Below are 27,876 nucleotides of genomic sequence, written 5' to 3'. Positions count from 1 at the left end.
AAAAAATGGTTATCAATTTTTTTTTTAAAGTTCATCGGAGAATCCATATCTGATTTAGGCACTTGAACAATATGCTGTAGCACAGTACGTCTGAAGTTGCTCCTTTACAACAGTTAATATTTTTGTGAGGAGTAAAAATAGGGGTTTAGTAGAGCATTTGCTGAACAGAACGATGAATCTATGTAAGGATTTTTATGGAGTCTAGGGATCAAGTGTAAGAAGTGTAGGAAGAACTCACCTTGGTTATATGGAATATTGAAAGTATTTAAGACTGAAATGTGAATGTGAAGAATTTATCCTCAAAAAGTGAACTGTGTATATAAGCTGCATTTCCGGACTTTAACTTTAAAGCACGTTCTTCTAAAATACAGTTATAGATTAATTATGAACCTTACAAACAGAAAGGATATTGTTACAAGCATTGTTTGCTGGAACTATAACATTTTGTTCATGAAGTCTCTCAATCCGTTTATTACCTCCGATTTTTGAAGGATAGATAGTTCACATATTGCCGTTCAACTTTCTAACACGATTCTTGTATATATTTTAAAATATATGTGCCTAATTGAATCTGACAAAGTGATGAGGTCTTTCCCTTCATAAAACGAGTTCTTTCGTCAATTGACAGATCGGGGCTCCCTGTATTGATGCCTTTTTAAGATGATCGCTTTTAAGTCTTCATTTTCAATTTTATCGGCGGAACTGTAATTGATTGTATGTTGTTTAACGTCCCATTCGAGAATTTTTCACTACTATATATGTCACCATATACCGGTGAAGGGCTTCTAATTATTATTTTGAACTTGACTCAGCACTCAGGGCCATTGAGCAGTGACTGTGAGGGATCTTTATCGTTCCAACGCCGCGTTTGTAAGTAGCCTTCCACTTCAAAGTGCCGAGCGCATGGCGAAGGAACAGTTGCTACCCATTTTTTTATCGACTTAGGTCAGTCGCGGCCGAGATTCGAACGCACTACCTCCCGATCACGGAGCGAGCGCTCTACCTACTGAATTATGAAGTCGATTGATTGATTTGTTTTACGTTCGATTCAAGAATGTTTCACTCATATAAAGACATCACATACCGGTAAAGTTAAACGGCTTCAAATTTAGAACTTTACTCGGCACACACGGCCATTGAGCAGTGAGGGTTCTTTATCATACAAACGCCTGCCGTGACACAGGACCCCGGTTTTTAAGGTCTCATCAGAAAGACCCGTGACTTTCACTTCTATAGCTGGGCGCTTGGCGAAGAAACAGTCACTATCTATGTTTACGTCTTAGGTTTGACGAGGCGCGGCGAAGGAGAATCGAGACCGGGCCTCCCATGCAATCACAAAGCGAGCACCCTGCCTCTAGGTTACTGGACTGGTCCGGCTGCAGTTGAAGAAGTATGGACTTGCTTTAGCTTCTTCAAATAATACACCGTTCACGGTAGCTCAGTCGGTAGAGCGCTCGCTCCGTGATCGGGAGGTCGTGAGTTCGAATCTCGGCCGTGACAGACCTAAGTCGATAAAAAATAGGTAGCAACTGTTCCTTCGCCATGCGCTCGGCACTTTGAAGTGAAAGTTGCGGGTCCTTCGGATGAGACCTTAAAAACCGAGGCCCCGTGTCACGGCAGGCGTTGGCACGATAAAGATCCCTCACTGCTCAATGGCCCTGAGTGCCGAGTAAAGGTCAAAATTTGAAGCCCTTCACCGGTATATGGTGACGTCTCTATATGAGTGAAAAATTCTCGAATGGGACGTAAAACAATATACAATCAATCAATCAATCAAATAATACATTCAAAACTTTCAAGGGAACCGAGTAAAGTTTAGTGAGAATGTGATTAAGGACATACGCAATGTAGTTTTAACTTTATTGTCTTTTTCCCTGGAGTTGAAGAGTTCCGATACTTAAAGGAAGTGTGTGCTACATTTTAATGTCTATATATGATGTTTTACACTTGTTTTAAAACAAGTTTGGATTAACAAAACATTTAGAATATATGTTTAGTAATTTTTGTAAATTTTTCTTTGAATTATACAAGAATTTTCATCATTTGATATCTTTTCAAAACCCCTGGTAATGCATGCTGATTTTTTTGTCTAAGAACATCTGATGGTACTATAATCTTAAATTAAAAATATCTTGGAAAATTATCAAGGTACGTTGCGTATGTCCTTAAGACCTAAATGTTATGTACGTAAGGTAAAAGTAAATTAAAGAGACAATATGTATATTTAATCTATGTCCACGACTACTCCTACTACTAGGTACACCGATTATAAGTGCCATTACATTTACAATGGCACATCTGGGCTTGAAAGATATCCTAAATTATTTATGTGGTTCTTTCAACCATACGGAAGGTCGTGCCTAGTTTCCTGACCCAATATTCTTCTCGTCGTCTACGAATAGGGTATATAAAGTTGACCTATAGATTGAATGATATACATATATTTTCCAAAATACTAACTCGCATTAAACAAAAATGGTCTTGCGAATTTAAATGTTGATATGTATAAAGATGTTGATTGTCCCTATTATTTATTTGCAATCTACGCCCCGACATTCTCTTACTCAGTGAACCCTTCATAAGAAATTTATTCGCAAACTGAATTCTTTTTTTTAAAACGTAAAAAATATGTGAAAATTGTAAATATTACTCATTCTTCTATATGTGTGCATGTATTTGTGTGTTAATATCCATTCACAGAAGGCCGTAGAGCAGAATAGTGCTTGCGGTAGCTGTGTTATATTCTTTATGTAGAGTATTTTTATTGTTTATAAAATGAAACACAATTGGTTAACAAATAAATTTTAAACAATGTTTTCTGGTTAGTTTACTGGATTCGGTATTTTAAAGAAATCAATGAAGACAAGAGGCCCAAGGGCCTTAACGATCACCAGAGTATATAATACAACAAATAAGAGGATCCATAAAGTATAAAATAAACTGATAGATGAAGCTTTGTTGCCCAAAAGCAAGAGAAATAGGATGATCAGGATCAATAGAATAATTAGTCTAGTATGCAGTAACAACTCATAATATAATTATAATCTACCACCCATTTATCACAATTGCAATGCAGACTATATACAAATTATTAGTTCTTCTGTACTACTTTTAATCCCATACTGTGACATCTCACATTGGGTTCTCTTAGTCTATTGACTTTGAAATACATTATTTACAGTGATTAATTATCAGAAGTGAATGGCAAAGGGGAATATCTTCTCTCAGTAGAAAACAAATATAGCGCTGGTGCTGATGTTAAAAAATCTTGCTTATTTAAACTTTTATTTTGTTTGCCCCTCAGATAATCCTCAGGGATATTCACATATGTCATATGTACAGTCTTCAGATTCCCAGATTTGGTATAAAACCAATAGTTCATACAAAAAATTGAAAGAATGTAAAATTTCAGTTAGAGATATATTTGAAGATTCCTTTTCCGATATCATGTCTTCAACAAAGGAATTCAATACGCCAACAAAGGACGCGGTTAATATAAGTTATATTCTTAATCACGAAAGGGTCCAGTCTTGTATTCCACCATATTTCAAGTTAAAGACTACACCTTGTATTTCCAACAAATGTACATCGACTTTTGCTTCCAAACTTTTTAATTACAAGAAAACTTTACAGGGCCTGGATATTGAATAACTGAAACATAATCCTCCATCGTGTTCATGTTCTTCTTCACCCTATAACTATAGTCCTGCTGGACACGTTATTACTGGTGACATAAATATAGTTAATAATGAGTATCTTAGATCATTAATTTTAAAAGGTCCTTAATATAGGGAACCCCGATCCTTCAACTGGCGTCGGAATTTCATAAATATTATGGATTATGTAGAGGATTACGCCAGGCCATGGGCCAGGCATGAAAAAGAAGACCTCGACACTTTGTCAGAATGGATTAAATGTATCAGATGTATGTTAAAATCGCGAATTAAAAGATTGAGGAGCAATATGAGAACTATCTATCCTTCTGTATTTGATAATCCAGAGGTGAAAAAAGAATTAGATAGATTACATTCAAAGCTCCAGATAAGGTGGCTGCGTATTTGCAGAAATATGTATTAAATTTTTCAAAATACGCATTAAAAAATAAAACAGGGCGTTCCATTACGCATTAGCAATCATAAATAAGCATTACACTACGAAAGTACTGCGTACAACGGATTGAATTTTAACTAATCATGTGAACTGAAGTCAGCTCAGTGTTTGAATTTTTATCAAAAGGAAATTTAGCGTATTCGGAATAATCTAGGCCGATTTCTAGTTCGGGAGAAAGATTTCAATATTAAATGCTCGTACTTTGTCTGAAAATATCACAGATTTCTACTGTTCATATAACATGCAAATTTTCGTTCTTGACGGGTACAGGTCGATATCGTCAGAATTGCGCAAATACACGCATGGTGTTTAATTTATTCTTTATCACTGTTTATTAAACAGTTCTTGTATATTTTTATCATTTTCTGAAGCAATAATACCATCTAAAGTCCGCCGACAACCTTTATTAATTGTATGAAAATAATACTGCTTTTTGCTTTTTACATGCTCCTGTGCTACAATAGCGCCACGCGACTTTTAATGCAAACGGAGAGTAACTTTAAAACCTATACCTCGATCGATGCCAACAATTTATATAGTAAAACCTAATATACATTTTTGATAAAAAACAAAAACAACAACCAAAAAAAAAAAAAGGAAGACAACGGGGCAGGACATTTTGAGAGGGGCAGGTGGGGATGAAAATCTAAAGATTAATTTTATTTGGCCAGAGGAAGGATATTTTCCTCGGTAACTCTTGCTATGATCGATATAGGCCTAATCATAAATAGAGTTCTGTGTGCTCATGGTAGCTTTGCCTACCGTGTGGTCTTTCTGGTGAAAAAAACAAAATGTTTCTCAGTTATGGCTAAAAGCTGACAATTTTTTTTAAATTTCATTAACGTAATTGATAAATGCAGAAACTGTCCTTTTTCTTACATTCCTCTTTCAAAAACACTTCTGTCGATAACAAGCTAAAAATCACATTGGATGTCAAAAGCAATCGTGAAAGATCGTGTAACGTGTAGAATCGTGTGCGTGAAGGATCGTTCGTGTAATGTGATCGTTCGTATATGTTGTCAACAATAATGTTGCAGCCACTGTATGTGCCATGAAAACAACAAATTAAAGCAACAATTACGCACAGATATATATATTAAAAAAAATATTACTCATATGTACAATATATCTAATTAAAACATTGCTGTGACGTCATGCCTTTGTACTTGCAGTCTAAAATTTTACCTGTAGCCATCCAATAATAATAATTAGCAGTCCAATAATATATTATCGGACGGCAGTGATAAAAAAAAATCGGACAGTAGTTAAAAAACAACAACTCGAGTGAAATCAAGGTTTATTATGTCCAGAAACCAAAGAAAAAAAAGTTAGGGAGAAAAAATTAAGGGAAAGCGAACGCGAGGAAATTAAGTTGTTAAAAATAGCAAATCCAAGAAGAAACTTGAGTTTTGACCTTCCTCAAAAGTAACACTTTCCATTCGTTTTTTTTTTTTGTTTTGTTTTGTTTTGTTTTTTTGCAAAGCGTTTTCGATACAGCACTGTGAATAAGCCAATTTAAATCCATTTTTGATAAAGAACCAGTCTGCGAAACTCTTCATTTAACGAGGTTTGTTGCCAATGACTGCACTTTTAAAAAGATTTTCATTATATCATCCAATCAACATTTTAGATAAAATCCGCATTTTTACTTTAAATGCATTTTGAAGATTACTTCCTGCTAAGCCAAACGACTGCCATTGAATGAATGAATGAAACAAAAGAGTTCACTCAATGATTTTACTGTCTAAAGAAAAAAATCTTTCTCTTTTCTTTTGTCTACTTATTAGATGGTTTCAGGTAGAAAACTATTGATGCCTGAACTCTTATTGTGTAATTATCGGACTCCTCCAGGTAACTTTTGGACATTTAAATAGCAATGTTTTAAGTAAGATACATGCCTCATACAATTCTATATGTAAAATTATCAGACTGTTTTCGACCCTAACGGGCCTCAAACAGTCTGATAATTTTACATATAGAACAGTATTCGGCATATATCCATTACCTAGCTCCATTGAACCTCAATTTTCTTCTCAAATTTTATCTCGTAAGTTTTTAAAATATGACAAGCAATATACGTCTGTCGTATCTTGCATCAAAACGAGATTAAGCTACCTAAGGAGTACAGTATTAACAGAGCCCGTAAGATAATTGAATATTGTCAAACAAACAAAAAACTAATTGATAGATATCTTCAAGGTACGAGTAGTTCCATGCTTATCGTCGTTTGATCATCATGATGGTTTCCTTAACATCGGATCCACTAGGAACTGCACCACCCCATGGGTTTGACCACTGGGTCGAGGACCAGGGTCCGTTTAGGAAGGCGTGGTAACAATTTCTGTACCACCACCCTCCTCCGTATGCCACGGCACAGTTTCCCGGGGAGGGGTCGTTATCTTGATCATATGTGGTAAACGGCATCAAATGGACACTGGTTTCCTCTGGTTTGGTGGTGTTATAAAAGCTGTCACCTGATAGGTAATATATATATATATATATATATATATATATATATATATATATATATATATATATATATAACCATGTACAATAGTATCAACGCAGATTAAACCCATGCTTGGGAAATTACTTATGGAACTGATAAAAAGAGGCCATTTCTCTCCTCCTGTGAAATAAATGACAATATTTATTGTAGCCCTATACCCTAGCATTTTTTTTCTCTCGATAATTTCATTATTGATGATCGCTTGATTGTTTTATCTATATCGATCCGTAAAAGATATCTCTGATCGTGGAAAAAAAAACCCATCAGCTGCTCTATATCATGGCACCATTTCATTTTTTTTAAATGTGACCCAAGAACAACGCTAAATAATTTAATTACAGAGAATGTTTGATCATGATTTTACGAAATGTTGTTTCGAATTCTTGTTAATAAATGTGTTTTTATGCATATGCAAAAGTTTTAATATTCTATTTAGGTTCGTTATACAGTATATTGAATGTGTTTGTCCTAGTCTCCGTATTTTGGAAGATAAACTCAATTTGTTCTTTGTATTCCTTTTGAAAAAAAATGTTGACCCCTTTCCGTTTTCCCACCCAACAAATGTGCCAAGATTTAAACTATGGTATATATTTGTGTTTCTCTCAAGATGGAAATAAAAGTGTATACCTAATGTTCCAGTAACTTGTCCAGACAAAATGGCTTGGAACTGCACTGGAGAAACACTGAAGTATTCATACTTCTCATACATCGTGGTGTTATTTTGCAACGTGATAGAGATGTACAGGTACGACGGATTCTTTGTTAATTGGTAGATTACGTCATTTCCTGTTATATTATAAAATATAAACTTCATTCTAGTTCTCAAAAGTTATATTTCTGAAATTCTTGAATTTTCAAAATTCTCTGGTAATGTGAAGTTATTGATATAAAAATACATGCCGATCCAGTATTCTGTTTGTGGCGATCCGAATCCGATTCTGTAGTCGGTCCATGTCCGATTAAAATTTACAGATCCGTCTAGCCGCTTCTGGATTGCCTGTTCACATTAAAATAGATTTAATGTTATATATTGTCTTATATATTGATTACTTTCAGCTAATAAAACATGTCTTTCCTAGGATTTTAATAGAACCTACTGATATGTCATTAGTTACGTTAAAAAAAAAACGCAAAATTATTTTCGCTTGAATTTATATTTTCATCATTAAATGGAACACCTCAATGGCCATACTTATGCATAGATTCAAGATTTTTTCCCACGAGAGGTTCACGCCAACTCCAATAAATTTTGGACTGATAATTTATTGGAGTGCAAAAGAGGAAAACTTTCCTTAACCTGGTAAACTGATTTCAAGGGAAAAGAGGCAAGTATGTTTTCAATTTTCTTCAGATATACGGGTCTACTTACCAAATTCCAAGAGGGTGCGCGTTTCCTGGTATGTCTGTGTAGGGGGGTGGGGTGGGGGTTTCAAGATCTTTTTTTTATTTTACATTATTTTACATAGCGATTAGTAACTCAGAAAACAATATAAACTGTGAGCAGAGCAAACACGGATCTTTAGAAGCAAATTAAAGGTCGGATCAAGTGACATGAAGGCCTAAGCATTCCCTGTCGACCGGCGAGAATACGGAACATTAAGTAAAGCGTGATTAAATTGTTAAAAAGAGGTTTTTGTATAACTAAATCTACATAAATAAAAACAGTATGTTTTTGGATAATGAAACAAAACAAAACTAACGGTCCATCCTCCGTCTGCCGTCACCATGTCGCAGTACACTTCAATGGGTCGATAGTTTGGGTCTGATTTGTTCCAGGGATGAATTGTGTACACACCGGAGGTCTTTTTACCTCTGTCATACAACGACATGCAGTCCATATCCAAAACTACAAGAGTGTAAAGAGCAGTTAATTCCCCTTGCTCACAGAGAGATCTCTTTAACAATCGTCATTAATTCAAACTAGTTGTATTCTAGTTAATAGTTTCTACATATTTATAATAAAAATAAGCTAATCAAGGTTTTGTTAGCATGTATATGACAATAATATACACCGGTAATGGACTGCATCCATTTAAAAGAAAAAAAAAAGGAACTCCTTTGAATGAGAGAAAATGAAAGAAGTTTTATGTTTCTAGCACAAATTCTTCGGTGATAAGTACAAAATCGTACACAAAATGTTACACATATTAAATTGGAAAAATATAGTTGATTCTTATCTTAAAGAGTGTTTTATTTGTTTTTTGTAAGCAGATTAATAATGTAACTACAATCCTGACCCGAATTGTCAGATTTAGTTTGATGAGCCTTAAAAAAAAATGACTAAACCACAACTCCTCTTAAAATAAAGGAACTGTGTCCTCATAAAATAAAGGAATTTTCTGACACCAAGTGTTTGTTTCATCAAAGATACGTATAAAGAATATAATTACATGCAAAAAGCGTACCTGGCGTATAATACCTCCAACCAATCCCATCCTCAGTCATGTCGGCAAGGCTACACGACGGGTAAGTTCGGCACACCTTTGTACCTAACCGGAAGCCAACACAACCACAACCAGACTGACACCTAGTACAACACTCGGTGAGAGAGTTTGACTCATGTTCTGCCATTAAAGAACTGTTAGACACTTTGTTATCGAAGTCCACTTTTACTGTGTAAAGTAGGCCCAAGGTGGAAATTGACAGTAGGAACTGACCCAAAAAGAAAAGTAGGTGCACAATTCCTTTTACCACAAAACTTGTTTTCATTTTTTTTTCAGTTCGATTCGTTTATTAGTGTTTATTCCAAAGTTCTTGAAAAAGAATTTAGGTATTTTCAGAGTCTTCTCCGGAGACAATATTCTGTTATATTCATCAAGGAATGTTTATCACCGTGGAGTTCGTTTACTCGTCCCTAATATTGTTTCGAGATTTTTCAAACAGCCTTTTGAATGTTTGCATGAAACGCTACTAAATGTATAGAACTATATGACACGATTGTATTGGCTAAGCAGCCGAGGGGCGTTTCTAAAACACTCCGTCAAATGCAGTAGAAAAGAACATAGCAGATATCTTTTTTCATTTTTCGATTGTAAACTTTTTTTTTGTTTGTTTTATTCCCGGGAACATAATTTGCATAACCACGGTATATAACAAAGCAGTGATTTGAAAGGTTAAGATTTTGTGAATAAATATATTTCTACCTACCTCCCCCCCAACCCCATATCCCACCGTGTGTCTTACCCTATATTATTCTATTAAAACAATTTAAATCGATTTTGTAATGTTTTGTCCACGCAAAACAGTAAAGTCATAGATTATTGCACTTACGTTCTTTTATCTTTTATACTAAATCTAAATGTACTCTTGAATGCGCAACCAGAATGTATTAAACTTAAAGGACTTATCGCATGTTTCTAAATTATTTGAAATTAAAAGCACAAAACGTTCCTTATGACCACAGAGTATACATTTTGTGTTTTTACTGCGGATAAACCGCGGTAATTAACCAATTATTGTCTCAAATGAAAACCCCTGAATTAAAAATCTAAGTTAATTAGATAGCGATCACGTGACCCTGTGACGTCAAAGGCGACAATGGCTGATCAGCTCTTCACGTAAATCTTACTAAAATATACGCGATACAACCTGAATTTTCTGCGTTATGGACGACCAAATCACTGATTTTATCGATATGAAATTTAATGTCCAACCTTATATTTTAGAATTGTCATCAAGAAATAATCTGAAAAATCCGTTAACATTGTAAAAATAGCAGCGACGATAGCGAGGGAGACGCGGCGAAGATGAAGAAACTCGCCATCACAATACAATTTGATTTGTCATTTTATCACGTGTATTAACTTACTTGAATCACAAATTTAATATTACATAACTTTGTTATTCTTCCTTTTAACATAATATTTATGCAAGTATGCTTTCATATGTATTGTAAAGATATTTTCCGATCACGAAACATTGCTGTAATCAGACCAACAGATTCTAAATGTTTGGAATAAAAAACGAAAATATCTCAAAATTCTTATACCTTAGAACTAGTTAATGTTTCTATAGTAATTGAAAATCACGTTAGGAATTAATTTTTTCAGCATTTTTCATAATTAAGCTGCATTTGTCGTTGATAACGTCGTAAATAGTGTGCACTTTCTCATCTCTCTATCACTGAATTGTCGCCTATGACGTCAGAGCAGTATTTAGCCGAAATTCGACTGAAATATGCATATTGCCGTATTTGAATGTCAACTCTCAATATCTCTTAAAATATGCTTTCAACAACGTTTATTGTATTCAGAATTTTAATAAACAAGGTTGTAGATAATATTTTTCAAAAATTAAGATTTTTGAAAAATCATGCGATAAGTCCTTTAAGGCGCCATAGAGTCAAGTGTTTAAAATACTAGTATCACGTTTTCAATAATCCGTTCTCCATGGAAGAAGTAGCGAAATTTCATGAATAATACATGTATTAGTCTCCCTGAAATAAGTAGAGCCTCTTTTCACATGAGATTAAAGGCAAAAGGTGCTTAAAACAGTATGCAAATCTGCCAATTAACTTTTCAAAATGTGATTGAAAGACGTAGAAAACGTTTTCTAGCCTAGATACATTGAAAAATAAATAAATTTATTTCAAATAGCAAATCAACCGACTGAAAATCTCAATAAAAGGCATTTGAAAGTTGATAGATTTGAAAAATAAATTTTTCATGACGACATTCTATCATCTCGGACTCAATAGTGATTACGGACAGTTTTATGCACATCAATAATGACTAATTGACAAAGATATGATCAGAACTTCTTTCCTTCATGAATTTTGCAAATGCGATTTCAGACTTAGAAGACTCTGAATAACAAATAAATTGTAATCGAAATATAAGTGGACCGTGAGTCTAAGGGTACCTGTTATCGTTACACAATTATTTATAATAGTTTGAATTTCTATTTTGTATTTCTTAGGTTGCTTGAAAGGCAGTAAAGCTATACAACAACAGATCCACTTTAAAATATCAAAGCTTTTTTTCTATCCATATTTTTTATGGAAAAAGAACCCACATTATACAATGTAAAAAAAATGCAGTTTCCTTAATTCTCACAGAGAGCTCTTATTATTCTCAAGAGGTTTGAGTGTTTTTATAAGGACTATCATGACCTAGGCCTATGACTTGATCTCCATCCCTATATTAATTTGTCCGTTCTAGTCCTTCAAAAAAAAAAAAACAGGAAGTCTTAGATTAGCCGGAGAATTTTCTTTTATCATTTGTAATTAATGAAATTTACTTGATTTTATTAAAAAAAAAATACTTTATTATAACAATGAAAAAAGTATTCAAAGTCTGACTTACTGTGATCGAAGCAATTGTCCAATGCAGCAAATAGTGAAACCCTTGGGGAAAGGGGATGGGGTGTTAGTCATATAAATGTATCAATTCACCTATACCCATACCGTAAAATAGTTGGGAAAAATCCCATGAAACATATTATCCCATGAGACATATTTTGTTTTAAATAATAATTCTAGGAATAAACGTGCCTATTCTACAATCTGTTCATCAATAATTTCTCTCATTATGTGATGAATGGACGAGAAACTAGTAACAAAGTACAAAATATAGAGTTCATATCAAGAAAATATTGTATGGTGTTCTTTTAAATGGGCTTTCAATTAAAAAAAACCCCTACGTATACAGAATTAAAAAAACAAAATTAAAACTCTGATTACATGTTCATCAAACGCATTTCTTTTATAATTTTGAAACTTGTTAAATGAAGCCAGGTCAACTCAAATCAGTTACCGAGTGTTTGTTTGTTTGTTTGTATATTGTTTAACGTCCCTCTCGAGAATTTTTCACTCATATGGAGACGCCACCACTTGCCGGTGGAGAGCTGCAAATTTTGTCCTATACTCGGCACTTACGGCCATTGAGCAGTGAGGGATCTTTTTCGTGCCAGCACCTACTGCGACACGGGACCTCGGTTTATACGGTCTCGTCCGAAGGACCGGTCTCCACGTCCCACAGTGGGATTCGAACCCGCGACGTAAGGATCAACTCCTTACTTCGCGACTCTAAAGCGGACGCTCTAACCACTGCGCCACGCGGGCAACAGTTACCGAGTGAGAATCCAGAGTGGTACTAAGCAATTTCATAGGAAACTTCGAAAGTGTCGGCTTTGTAGCGGATTAATTTTCACATGGAACACGTGTCTTCAAAACTGTTAAAGCAGCCTCTGATGAAGTCAGCGATCCAAAGCAGAGCCGGCCAGCATACTTTACAAGGTATACAAAGATTTGGAGATACCGTATAACTATAGTCTGTCTTGTGTGACATAACCTGCTGTTGTGTTTGATGATGATTGAGAAGCAATATACAGAGAATAATTCAAGGAAATAACGATCACACAAAGCATTCTTTGCATCGCCTTTAAGAGTTCCTTTTTCTTCAAATCGTAGACAATACTGAGTTATCTGGTGCTGATCAAATCAATATGTCATTATCTATCCCGTCAATAAAACAACTTTGGCTTATTACAGAAATTTTCCATTTCCTGCATAGCACCCACGCTGATAGAAAAAACCGAATTTATAGTGAAGAATTCTTTGACATGCTTAAATAATTATTCTCCGGCATGAAGTCTCATCACCAGCCTCAAAACAAGAGTAGTTTAAGATACATACCACAAACACATTTTATTTTCTCCCAAGGGCTACATTGCCATTTTATTTCAATATTTCCCTCGATAGAAAACTAATTAGGACTAATTAAAAAAAATGTGTAAAATGGAAAAATAGATTCTTGAAAATGTTCCCTTAAACATAATTATGTTTCTAAAACTTTTCATAAGTTATTTTGAACTATAGATACTTTTCACACTTTTCGAAAAATTATATGGGTTTGATAATTATAACGTGTTTAAACTGAACAGGTATCCTTTCTTTACTGACAGGCATCTATTTAAGCAAAGATAATTCAATTTTGGAAGAAAAAAATTGTTTGTGTTATTTATCCTTATACGTACAAAAAGTAACAAACAGGGAAGGTTCAAAGAAAAGTGTACAGAAATTATAAAAAAGTATAAACATGATTATACTTTCAGAGTATGAGGGTTTTTCGGAAAGTTCGCGGACTTCTGTCATAATATTTTTATATCCAACCTTGGTAAAAATGTTTTCTAAATGAATTCGAATGATGTTTATGATTTTTTCAAAAATATCTTAATATATTTCGAACTTATTCAGAATTTAAAAAAAAAAAATATTGGGATTTAATAATGTCTCTAGTCCCTTCTCTAAAAAAAGGAAAAAACCTAAATGTTCAAATTAAGGATTGCTACATCGCTTCAAATTCCGAATTTTTACTTAAAGTTATTTTTCTTGAAAGAAATTAATGTTGGAAGATAGATAGTCCTCATTGAAAAAAAATGACGTCTTTAAGAATACGGAACAGCAACTATTACGAAATAATTTTTATTACAGTACAGAATGTATGTATAAAGTACTGTAAGAAAGAAAAGGATTAATTTGCAGCATATCACTGCTCACACATCAGAGTTTATTTTGAAAAGTATGCATACCTTTTGTATAATCACATGTATGAGCTAAACAAAACATTCCTATAAAAACCACAAACTGCAAATTTTATCGCTCTAAAAATTATGAAAATTTTACTGGGGCACTTTAAAAATTGGCAATTGTGACAAAAGTTGTTTAGCACTCATGATATACACAAAGTCAGCGTTATTCTAGGGTCCCACATCTTCCTGCAAATGCATTATAAGATGCATAGCAAAGAGCATATCAGATGTGAGAATATAATGATTATGTGACTAAATGTCATACCTTCAATCATGTTCTGTGAAAAAATCTGAAATACATGCACTGATGACATGTTAATGGTACAAAATTATTACATGAAAGTTAAGAAAATGGCCCATGAATTTCATGACCCGATAGTATTTCAAGGTTTCTGAGATACAAGTATATTTCTTTCTTAAAACATTTTGGGTTTACTCATTTGAAAGTTGTTCCATGATACTCAGGTGACCTACAAGGCCCCTGGGTCTCTTGTTTTAATCCATATCACCCCTCTCTGAACTTTGCTACACCGTATGCATGAGGTTTTTGTGCATATGAAAAAAATGTTCCTTGAAAAATTGTTTTGTTTAATAATTAAAAGTTGTATATTGACCCCAAAAGGTTTTCTTTTATAATAATTTCCTTTTTATAGAGCGGTATATGTATATAATAATTTACCATTATAACAGTGACTTGATCCGAAGAGTCGAATCCGTTGACACGCGCGGATCAACAGATCAAATCCGTATCTCGTTTAATCTGATGATCCGCGCCTGTCAACTCGACTTGATGTGGCTCTTCGGATCAAGTTACTGTTAAAATATTATATATATAACATATGAAATAATTTTTTTATTTAAAAATTTATTCTCTAATACATTTAATTTTACAGCCATATTATTAAGCCAAGTATTTTCAAGACCTAAGTCGATGGCGAAAGTAGCGATGCCCAAGAAGCGTGTATATGATTAGGATGGCGAACATGCCTAAAAAGAAATTGATGAGACTAACATAGCAGGTACTACATTTAGTTCACAGATGACTATTTTGTTCGATAGCTATACAATTAATATATAATTATTAATTTTAATTCCTTTTTTTGTTCCTGGAAACATTCTTTTGAAGATTCTTCAAAGTTTGAATTCTTATTGATTCACTCTATATACAACATGTATCCATAGATAAACACTAAAAAAATTAGGAAATAATTCTTTGATATCAAAATCTCCGGTTCTCTGATGTCAGGAAATCCATTGCAAATATAGATCCTATGGACAGGGGTAGGGAAGCAGCCGTACGTTGTCTATGGCGATGTCTCCACGATAACCTGACCCCATTGTACCGTGAATGACCATCTGTAACAAGAAATTCAGGTGAAAACAGTTATACAATAAAGTTTTACCCATAGGTAATCATATTAGTTCGTAGATGAACTTACTGCAAATAATTTAACTACATGTATCCCAACAGGAATGTAGCAATAGGTATATATTGTTTTGTTTTGTTTTGTTTTTTTTTGTTCGGTACGAGCTTGAAAATACGGATAAATACATGTATTTAATTGCTGTTGTAAAATTTAAAAATTTATTTCAAAATTACGGATTATCTCCCTCATGCATAGCTCTGATCCTTAAACGTTTGGCTCAAGTCTTTTGCACCTTTTTTCAGCTCTTCCAGGTTTTTTTTTAAATTCAAATATATGTTTTTTGGATTACCAACGTTTCGACTTGAGGATCACTGAGGAAACATAATTTATCGAAATGAGCATCTGGTGCATCAACATTGGTACCGTATATGATTAATATTAATATTAATTTATAACTTATCAATATCACACCATCGAAACCGCTTTAGCATCATTAAACCAAAGCTCCATGATCATAACATTATCGCGTAATAGCGCAATTGACCAAAACATTGACAGTGCGAATTTTTTTGTACATAGCTCAATTCAGATTCCTTAACAAAAAGAATAAAATTTCTCATCAAAAGTTAAAGTCTAAAGACTTCTTTACTTGCATTGTGTAAAGATAAAGATTTCTTTTATGTAAGGTTCTGAAGTAACCCATTTTAGTTACATAAGTATATCATCATGATTAATTGGATACAGGGCATCGTTTATTGGGTTTAAAAGCTAGCTAAAACACATTGAGAAAAGGTTTATTAAACACTGTAATTTTTAAAGCTGAACACGATTCGTAAAAAGCTGATATCTTTGCTTGTCCGCCATATGACCAGCATTATCTGTTACCTGTTCGGTCACTATATAAGCCGTTCACTTGGTCTCAGTTTAGTGTAATCAGTTTTTTTTTACCGGTGTGGACAGATTTATTAAGGTCTTCCGTTTCCAACGGAAGACCTTCTACTGATTGTGATGATTAAGATTATTCTTTTTTTTTTTTTTTCCTAGACGCCAACTTTGACGCTTCATATCTTCCTCATTTTTAAACAGATTTTGTTCAAATTTTCAGAGCTTTTAGACTTTACAAAACACTGTCAGAATATTGTAATACAATTCGGAAATTACCTTCTGTTCACGAGTTATTCCCCTTTGATTGAATTTTGCATGCCTCCGATTTCCAGACAAAGGCTCAGAAATGGTTATAATTGGAGCACAAAACCCTTTGAAATTGAAAAGAGGAAGCATTGAAGTTGTGCACATCGGTTTTTGTTTTTTGATTTTTGCATTAAAAATGGCGCTAGAGAGGGGTCAAAAGTTAGAACGCGGAAAACAGCAAAAAAATTGACATATTTTCCTTTATATCTTGAAAACTAGAAATATTTTGTTAAGACATGTAGAACAAAAGTTGTGCATAATTGCAAGGGCTTTCATATTATACTATTTAAAAGGGGCTGGCCCCTATGACTAGGGATCTTGGGCCCTTAAAAGTTATTGCTTTATAACTCAAAAACGGTAAATATTTCGATCTGGATCTTGGGAACAAAATTGTTCTTTTACACCTTTTTGATCTAATGAAAATGTTGTTTTGTTCGAGTATACCATGGGTATTGCGTAATACGTATTAGAAAGCTGGCCAGGTAAACAGGTAACGTTTTTCATTCGGCAAGGAAATCAGACCTCTTCATGTGTATAACTTAAACAGACTTGCTATCAATAATATACCCTGCGGTATTTAATGTTAATTTTCTTTTTAATAAGGTTTAAAACGTGGTTTATGGTTCACTATTAAATTATTTATTACAACTAGTCTTTCTTTTCTTTTTTAAATTAGATAAATAGTGTTCAAAAGCGGAGAATATTAAATCTATCTTTCTACGTTTATTATTACAACAAACTTTGTAAGTGATTTTAAACTGTATGCATTGAATAATTCACGATCATTAGCTGTATGCATATTACGGTCTCCATGTTCAGCTCGATGTTTAGTTATGTAACCCAACGCGCGAATCCCACGCCTTTGATCGAGGTCACCAGTGTACTAGCCACCTGTGGCCATAAACAAAGCTAGTATTTGTGATCGCGTATAATGTCAATTTTGTACAAAGAGCTATTAATTAATGGAAAGTTATGTTTTTAATTATATCGAATCAGTAAGATTACTTTACCGATTTTTTATAATCTTAATTCCAAACACTGGTGCATAAAAATCATTTTGAATTTTAATCGCTGTTTTTGTCTGTTCACGCAACAATACATTTACATCGAAATATTTCGAAAAAGCTGCCGTAATTAAAGTTGTTAGTTAACATCTTACTGATCTCAAGAAAACGTTATTTTGTTTGAGTCTTGTGTTCTAAATGAGCTAGAAGCATAACACATATACAGGTAAGCGTTTTCATTCAGCAAGTAAACAAGAGCTCTTCATGCGTGTAATTAAAATAAACTTACTATAAATAATAAACCTAGCTACATTAGATGCTAATATTCTTTAGAATCGGGTTCTTGAAGTGTTCTGAGCTTTATTTCTAAATTATTTACTGACAACTTTCCCTTTTATTTCGTTTGTTTTCAAATTTGGATAAACCAGTCTACTTAACAGGGAAAAAAGATAACCTTTTCTTCTTATCATATAAAAACAAACAATAAAGTTAGAAAATAAAACAAAACTTTAAACATAGACCATTCACAGCCATTAAGTACACGCCTTTTACATTCACCTTGTGTGTTTACAATTATGTAACCCCTCTCTCGATAGCGCGTGGTAAAGAAGGTCACCGGCGTGTGATCCAGCGACCTAAGGTCATACACAAAACAAACCATAGAATGGCCTTTACAAATACATTTTGTAAACAAAGTGATGAGTGGATAAATATGTTGAATCTTTCAGATTATTTTATAATATCTTTGATTAAGTCGCTAGTACATTTCAATTTATATTTTATTCGCTGAATTACAAGAAAGTTGCATATTAATTTTATTTTTATAAACATTGTATTTCTCGATATCGAGATAATTGCGCTTTGTGAAAAATTACTTTAAAATCATTCAGAATCTTTCATATTAATTCGTCTAACTGTTTATCACTCGCTCGTTTTAATCAACTAGTCTTAACTGACTTCAAATTCAATGCATTTCGAATGCCGAAAAGACCACTTTGTTTGCGTATAAAAGAAACAGTTTATTTATCCCTCTAATGTTATTATTTAACGAATTGCTATTTCTTTCATGAACATTAAACAGCATGTATATACTTATCACGATAATTGTACGTAGAGGTCACATTTTTAATTGTCAGGAAAATCGAAAATAAAATTAACTACTTTTGAGTTTGTATTATTTTCTTCCTAACTTACAATATTATTGCATACAAAATACTAGGTCGGACGCAAGTAACTTAAATATTTCACTTGTATTTGAAAATTCTATCGAGCGTCGAATGAATTTTACCCGTTAAAAAGTGTACAAAAAAACCTTCCTATGCAGTTTTCTTTGGGAATCAATTGGCTTAGATAGTCTACTCCGACATGTGTTGACAAAACTCACGCAATGAGAAGCCATACATTTCAAACTTGTGACCTCTTGGTCAGTGCATGTGAAGATAACGCACGACAATTAGTGTCTGGAAAACGAAGTATGTTTTATAAATGATTCGACAGGTTAAGATTTGTTCTCATTCCAAATTAAATACAAGTTTACACAATCCCGTTATTTCTTTGTTATTTTATACCGTCAGTTATATTAGAGATTGTTTTAAAAACGTGTTGTTTAGGAAGATTAACCTTATGCATTTGTTTTATTTCATCTAATAAACTGAATTTTCCCATGATACGAATTACTGGTACATGCATGTAAGTACGCGTAAATGCGGTCTTATTTGTTTATGTGGAAGAGCGCCCAAAATAAATACACTTCGAACTCTGGAATTTCCCTATTTTACTGTTTAAATCATAGGTCCGCTCAGCTGACGAGTTGTTTTAATAACGGTTATAAATTATATTCAAAAAAGTCCTGGCCAGCGATCGTTACGCTTGGTTACATTGCAATTAAACAGGTATATACTAATAAGATAATAAGATACTATCGGTATATATATTTTCACCTAATATGTTTTCATTGAGTGTTTTCATAAAAATAAATTGCTGGAGAATATCATGTTCTCCCTGATCATATCGATAGCGCGTAGAAACAGCGGTATATGAACACACGCTTTTGTGTACAAAGCAAACGTGTAAATCAAAAGGATGGGGAAAAACGATGAAATAAAAACATTTCTCTATTAACTGAAATTATTGTCTTTAGACAGATAAAAATAAATGAATATTCGCCTGAGAACATGTGAAAATTATACCCAAATACAATGTAACGAAGGATTTTCGGTTTAATTCGAGTACACAATTATAGCAATGTTGTGTACATGTACATGCAGAATACCTCTTTTTTATCCTTCGCCCATGTGTTCCTCCTTAACGGAAAAAATTATCAGTAAATTATATTATACCGAACGAGGTTGAAAAATGACGAACTTTATTTCTTAAAATTAACAGCAATCATCAGACTTTTCTCATATCACTGTAAAAATGCCCTAAAAACTAAAACCGTCTGGTTTGACTTTGTCAACGCGTTTTAGATCGGGTTCGAGATTTTTATTAAATATCTGGAGTATTTCGCTTATTCTGCAAGTCTTTATAACGAGATTAGCTTTTTTAAAAAAAACTGAGAGTCAGCCACTGGAATACAGAAAGTTTCTTTCTTGGTTTGTGATGGTATATGATTTGTTTTATCCATCATGTTGTGTTCATTAAAAGTCATTGTCGTCTAAGTTGAAATTCGCCCAGTCGTTTTCTTATTTGTAACATAATTCTGTACATAATAAATAATAAAGCATAGAATAAATTTTAGTTAAACTACATCGTGATCATTATGATGACCTCCAATTAATTTCTCTTGGGCGCGGACATCAGATAAAGTTCGTCTCAGAAATGAACAAAGCCACTATGATCCCAATCATTGAACGTGTAAGAATGTATACATTTTCATTTTTACTGTTAAATTCTATAAATAATATAGATTATGATGCTGAAAAGGAAGGTAGACCTTGGGTTAGATTGTGTTAATTATTATTAGATAAAAGTTTTTTAATCGTGCAGGTTCGAGGCAATGCATGATAGGGGAAGGGGGAGGGTGCATACTGTATGTATATTTAATTCAATTTCTAAATTTAAGCATCCATTTTAGTGTTATTAGGAAAGAAAAGAATTGCTTCCAAAATAAAGTAATAAACTGGAGATTCAAAATATTTTATACACACAGTACGTATACCCTAAAATGATACTGGATTCCATCTCGCTCTCTCTCTCTAATTGGGGGGGGGGGGCTGTCTATAAATTCGCGCAGTTTCTCTCAACTATCGCAGTTCTACTGTGGTCAGTTTCTCACCTGTGGGCGCGTTCACGTGCACAAGCGGCACTTACATGTACATGTCTATCATCGTGTAAATTATAAGAATTTACACATCTTAAGTGATATTCTGACGTTTTCATAACTTTCATCATTAAAGTAAAGAGATTCTTTTTTTTCACTGTCTTGGGACCTTTGTGCAAGTGGATTATTGTGTGAATTCCGACCCGTACCTGTCTTATGCAAGGTATTGATCGAGGGAGTCTTGCATCAGGCATTCAGAGGAATACACACAAATCCTTGAACTTGCAACGGCGATTGAGGGTATATATCAAGTGTTAAATGTGCTCTGCATATAATTAAACTTCTCATCTTCTATAAGAAGCACTGAAATATTTTCATAGTATCATATTTCCCACTTAGAACAATCTCTTCTTTAATTTTTCGTCGAGAACGACGAAGAACAATGCAGTCTATAAATAGATCGAGGTCGCGTCTTTGTTTAGAGGTGTTTGTGAAGAATCACGCCCTTTAGTCAGCTCTGTTGGTTGGAGCAAATAGTACGAGTTTCTTTAGAACAAGTCGTGTACATCTTTTTCCCAGAATTCCAAATTATGCAAGCGTACTTGCAGTTTTATCCCACCGTAACTAGTCAGCCCGCGGGCTGACTAATGAAAAAAAAAAACACTGGCAGATTTAGAGGAGGTTCAGGGGGCCTGCAAGCCCCCTTTTTGTATCCAAAATATACACAAGATTTAATAAATCAATTTTTATGTGGCTTTGGGCCCCTACCCCGACCCAAAACTGGTCGGGCCCCCTTTTCTAGATTCCTTTATCCGCCACTGAAAAAAAGAATGTGTTGTTCTCTTGGATGTCGATATCTGAATTATATTTTAATTAAACATCCTGTCTAATATATCATGGGCGCCCATAATAGGACGATTATTTGTTTTTTAAAATAAAGTGGTTCTTACGAATGTTAAAAAAAAAACTTACAAACGGCTAAGTAATTATTTAATTCATCTAGAACAAAAGTTAGTTTAGTTATTTGCTTACATAATCTAACTTTTATAAATTAACACGAAAGTCGTGCGATCGTATACAAATACTCAGAAGCAATCTTCATATTTAATGAACGTATAGGTGAATAAATTGCCTCTCATCGCTATACGTATACCCCCATCCCCGAAATAAATAGAATGTTTTCCTTCGCAGCCGGTTATGTAAGTACAAGCGAGGATGGAGCTTTACAGAAGCAGGTGATGAATTCCGAGAGAAAGGCACTGCCTATTTTATATACATGTACATTCCTAGGGACCTGGATTTCTGAACCGATGTCACTGTTATTCAAAGACCTAGCTAGAAATTCTCTCTCTCTCTCTCTTTGAAATGCAGGCACGTCGATCGTAAAAAAAATGACAAAATAATTTCAATTTTTATTATTTACATTTGCAAATATTTTTCTTAGGTGAACCTATTGAAAGGAAAATATGTTCAATTCTGTACAAACTTATTAGGGGGTCAGAGGTCATGGCGTGACCGTATCACACAGCGAGATGATATCTTGTCTACATATTTCTGTCCCGGTGACACTGGTTTCGGAACTTCTAAGCCGTTAAAGCGATGAAAAAAATAAAATTATTGAAACATATATGTTTTTTTTCGTTCAACACATGATCATTAGTTCTTTCTTCGGTGTGAAGAATGTTTTTAATTAGCCTAAAATCACGCTTACCTTTTTAACCCGAAATTCCTTTGAAGGTATGTAAACTGAAGACGATATCACCGCTTTTGACTTCATATAAAGAACTCATACAATAATAGTAAGATCATTCTCAGTAGCGATCATTGTTTTTTTTTATTATGAATAGATATACCCTGAACTGGACTGCTGAACAGCAATATAAGTATTCAAATGTTGGAGCGAGGCGAACTCTCAAGACCAAACAGCTTCTAGGTCACTTCGCGTCACAACATAGCATGAATACGGCGGGCCGTTCGTGTGATAAATGCAGTTCTTTTCAGAAAATTCGTCTCAAATGTAAACAAGAAAACATTGATGTAACCATCAATTGTCGCCCGGGAAATGAATAAAGTAAACAATGGAAATGAGTCTTGATCATCAAACCGCTTCGATATGTGTGAAAAAGGCATGCGTCTAAATGATGGAGACGATAGTCGAGAATATTTTGAAAACTTATAGTCGGATGAAAATCGAACAAAAACGATACCCTTTTAAACTTTATCAATTCCTCAAGTAAATGTTGCCTGCATAAAATATAATTTGAAACCAGACACATGCATCACCTATTTTCAAAAATGTCTTTCATTTAAAGAATATAAAACACGAACTGTGTAAAGTACTTGTTTACGTATTTATGCGATAAATAAAATTCGATGTTCTAAAAAAAGGAACCTGTCGTTTTTTCGATGGTAAATGATAAGCAACTTTATATATTAAATATGAAAAACATATATATTTTTACAGATTCACTTTATGGAAGTAAATATATTGTGTATCTCGTAATTTATAAAAGGAAAGAACATTCTGATTAACAATCTTTTTAATGTTTAGAAAACCTTTAATTCTGAATAACTTCTCCCACCTCAATCCCCATATACCAACACTTAAACTTATATGTATAGAGCAGCCCGGTCCTCCGGGCTGCAATAAAAGTAATAAACAACAATGTTAAAAAGTTCTCTGGGAAATGAACTTGGTTGGTACCTGATCAAATCTGAGAAGCCCTTAGGGCTTCAAAGGATTTGATCACGTGACCAACCAAGTTCATTTCCCAGAGAACTTTTTAACATTGTTGTTTATTTCTTAAATAAGTATCTCATCTCCAAAGCCCAAAGGCCCAGAGTAAGCTTTTCTGTTCATAATTCTTCAGCTTTGTTTGCTTTCTTGGCGTATATAAGCGTTATCGTCGTTGTCGTTCTAAAGTTACTTGTAAAATTTTCTCATTTTTATCTTATCAAGAACCACTGGGCCATAACAATGAAAATTAACATAGAATATTTTTGGTAAAGTTTTGTTCAAATGAAGGGTCACATCCTCTTTTAACGGATACATGTAGTAAAAATTAGATGGGGTCCAGGCGCGGATCAAGGAATTTTTTTTCCACGGGGGGGGGGGGGGTCCCAATAAAAAAATATTTCAACCCAGAAATTTCTTGACGAGCCAAAAAAAAAAGAAATTCTTTTCACAAACGTGAAAAACCTATTTCGTGTGTGTGTTTGTGTGCGTGTGTGTGTATGTGGGGGGGGGGGGGGGGTTCGTTGACTTTTAAAGCTTGATACCTAAGACTTTTCATACCATTTTAACACAGATCCGCGTTATCGAGGAAGGGTCTGCGTTTTCTGGGGGGGGGGGTTACTTTTACTTGCTTTAGTATATACATTTAACTGCCCCAACCCCCTCTAGATCCGCGCATGGGGTCATTTGAAAATAGTATTCTCAAGAACCCCTGGACTAGAATGAGAAAATTTTTAACATAGCATACATTCATTTTATTTTTCAAATCTTGATTCCAGGGAGAAGGTTTGGGCCGGAAAGAGTGTTCATAATTTAACATAGGAATTTATATATCCCCCCAAATGAAGTGTGTTGGTTTGGGGTGGGGGTGTTTTGAGTCTTGGAATCACACTGTCCGTCTGCCTAGCTGTCCGTCTGTACTTGATAGTTTGCCCAGGATATAACTTTGTTATGAAGAAACTGGAAGGTCATACTTGGTACAAAGATTACTAATGATCCGAGGGTGTGTCATGGTTTTGATCCAACATCATTCCGGCAAGTTCAAGGTCACTTAAAAAAAAAATAGCAAAGTTTTGTCCGACTCATTTATCTGTAATAGAGAGTCACCGGAAGCTCACTGGATACAGGAATTGCTTATGACAAAAAGGGTTTGCCACGACCTTCATTCAAGGTCATTCCTGTAAGTTCAAGGTCACTGACAGAAAAGTGTAAGATTACTGTATGTGCTATAATTTTGGAAGCTCATACTAGGAACAAAGATTGCTTATGATCCACCGGTTTGAGATAACATAGTACTAGATTGGCAGAAGAAGTGGCAAAACTCGTGCCTGGATAATAAATTTATAAGGGGTGGGAGGAACACAGGAAACTTTTTCTCAGATTGCTTGAGATGGGTTTGTCCTGACCTTGAATAGAGGTTTTTCCCGCAAGTTCAAGGTCACTGGCAGATAAATATTATTTTTTTTCCATGCTATAACTTTGTAATATAAAATCACTGGAAGCTATTACTTGATACAGAGATTGCTTATGATCCAAGGATGTGTTTTGACCTTGATCCAAGGTCTTTCTGGTAAGTTCAAGGTCACTGACAGAAAAGTGCAATATTCTTTTTCAGGAATATCTTGGTCATTGAGTATCACTGGAAGCTCATCATTAGTTCAAAGGTTGTTTTTGACCTTAAAATAGGTCATTTAGGCAAGTTCAAGGTCACTGATATAATAAGTGTAAAATTCAAAAAGGCCTAGTCGCCCACGTGGCGCAGTGGTAAGAGTGTCTCCTCTAGAGTCGTGGATTAAGGAGTTGATCCTTATGTCGCAGGTTCGAATCCCACTATGGGACGCAGAGACCGATCCTTCAGATGAGACCGTATAAACTGAAGTCCCGTCTGACAGTAGGTGCTGGCACGAAAAAGATTCTTCACTGTTCAATGGTCATGAGTGCCGAGTATAGGTCAAAATTTGCAGATCTCCATCGGCAAATATGGTGGCGTCTCCACATGATTGAAAAATTCTCGAGAGGGACGTTAAACAACATACACACAAACAAACAAACAAAAAGGTCTTTAATTTTGTAATAGAAAAAATTGCATGCATTTGCATTTCACTGAAAAGATGATAAATATATCATCCAAAGTGTGTAATGGCCTTGACTTAAATTCGATGTCACTTAGAATATGATGTTTTGGATGAATAGTCTGAAAGAATACGTGACTGTGAATTTTTTTTTGTCGATGACATACAGATGGTGTTTGCTCTTAACCAGCTGCAGAATGTGTCCTGGCTTGACGCACGATTATTTGGACAAGTTCAAGTTCACTGACAGGGGAATTTTACATTCTTTTACTGTCTTTCTACTGTTGAAACATTGGAAGTTGATGCCCCTTACAGGATTGTTTATAACCTTAAAATGTTGCATGACCTTGACTCAAGGTCGCTATGTTCTGTCCGGAGCTCCGACGGAAGACCTATTCGTTGCATTGCAACGAGCTCGGCTCTAGTTCTACACAGCTTTTGTAAAACTGTAGGTAACGATAAAAGTGCCTGTGTGCTTCTTTCATAACAGAAGAAAAAATGTACCAAAGTAACTTACATTAGTTTTACATATCAGTGCAGTACAAAACAAACGCAAAAACACGTAAACTACAATAAAATGTTAACAAGGCTAGTATAAGATAACTAACACGAACATGTGTTGTCCATTCCACACAAGGTACCCGTGAAAAGAAAGCAGTCAGGTGTTACAAATGCGAAGGGCTTCCCCCAGTGCTGATATAGAAGATAGGAAAAGTAATAAGGCATATACCTATTTTAGAGTCGTGTTAACCTTTAAGTATGATATATGGGAACATCCGTTAAATTCCTGAAAATTTTTTATTCCTCTTACGTAGGTATATTTGTTGAGTATTACGTTCCTCTCCATGTATATCCATTCTCCTCCTAACTGCTGCCCTATTTGTCTCGCTTTAAAATTGTACTCGTAAACAAGCAGTTTTCCTATGTCCTCACTAATCAGTGAATAGTACATTTGTAGGCAATAAATTTTATCTGTAAAAATGTAAATCTCGCGATGAAATTAGCTTACCATTCAGATTATGTCTATTATAGGACCTCAAAAGATATTATTTAACAATTTTTCTAATTAAAAAAAATCCTCAACAAACAGAATTATATACATCTGATTTATGAAATTTAAAGGAAAAACAAATTTAGTATATTTGTTAAGGGACGTTAGCATGCAAACCTTCTTCAAAGTCTGGAATGAAATACAGTCTTGAATAGACCTCTGGTTCTGCATTAGTTGCTTCTAAATAAAGATAAAACCGACCCTCTGCTGCCTTCATTGGACCTGTATTTGGGCTTGGAGTGGGACCCTGTTTGTGAACATGAAAGTGATATTTTAAACTTACTGGAAAAAAAGATTTTTTCCCTAAGTTAAGTTTGGGGAATAAGCTATAAAAGAGAGTTAAAATATGAATTCAGACATGCATGGGCAGCAACACAAGCCTGCTTTTCATGGGTGGTGACTCCGATTGATTCAATTGAAATTTTGAAAATTCATAAATTGAAATAAATTTAACCTATAAAATAATATTTTTTCTTTCAAAACGACTGCTCTTAAGTATAAAGTAATCAAGGTTGCTAGGTATCTCAGGGTGATGCTGCGGGAATTCCCTATCATCATACAGTCCTGTAGATATGGCTCATGAGCAGAAAACAGATGAGGCCATGGTTTACCTGAGAGGGTACCACAGGCACTTGTTTCGGTAATAAATTTTTAACCCATAGTATAAAAATAGCACAAGGTATCTAACTCCGAATTACAGGGAGTACCCTCCTCCCCCAGAATCGCACTCATTTACACTTTCAGAGGAAATACACTGACAAACTGTTTATACCTATGTTCTCTACGATAATTTATCTACACAACCATATATGGCATGCTCGTCTTTATTTCCTTTAGTCTCCGTAAACAGCGTCAAAACTCTACTCGCCGTGTGGAAAAGTCGAATTCAACCATGAAATTGTATGTGCTAATCCCGCACACAGATTTAAAAATCTGTTTCTAAAATTACATCGGATAAACATCGTTGTTTTCAGGGAAAATCAGACGTAAACAAGTTCTATTTACTTATGCAATATTTAAACACTGGAATTGAATTTTTAAACCCA

The 27,876-nt window shown here is 34.3% G+C and overlaps 1 protein-coding gene across 1 annotated transcript; it reads right to left on the bottom strand.

The window, feature by feature from the left end:
- Positions 1-6,123: 6,123 nt before the first annotated feature.
- LOC133198608 (ficolin-1-like) lies at positions 6,124-7,375 on the bottom strand. Its single transcript, XM_061334662.1, has 2 exons — positions 7,247-7,375; positions 6,124-6,584 (listed from the first exon to the last, which is right to left on the bottom strand). Exons 1-2 carry the CDS (start codon positions 7,326-7,328, stop codon positions 6,328-6,330), a joined length of 339 nt encoding a protein of 112 aa, XP_061190646.1. The 5' UTR covers positions 7,329-7,375; the 3' UTR covers positions 6,124-6,327.
- Positions 7,376-27,876: the final 20,501 nt, after the last annotated feature.

The sequence above is a fragment of the Saccostrea echinata genome, unplaced genomic scaffold (genome assembly GCF_033153115.1).
Source record: "Saccostrea echinata isolate AGI-Se365-2 ecotype Australia unplaced genomic scaffold, CSIRO_AGI_Sech_v1 ptg000033l, whole genome shotgun sequence".
Classification (NCBI taxonomy): domain Eukaryota; kingdom Metazoa; phylum Mollusca; class Bivalvia; order Ostreida; family Ostreidae; genus Saccostrea; species Saccostrea echinata.
The sequence above is the reverse complement of the archived record's forward strand: the minus strand, read 5'-3'. Positions and strand labels throughout refer to the sequence as shown.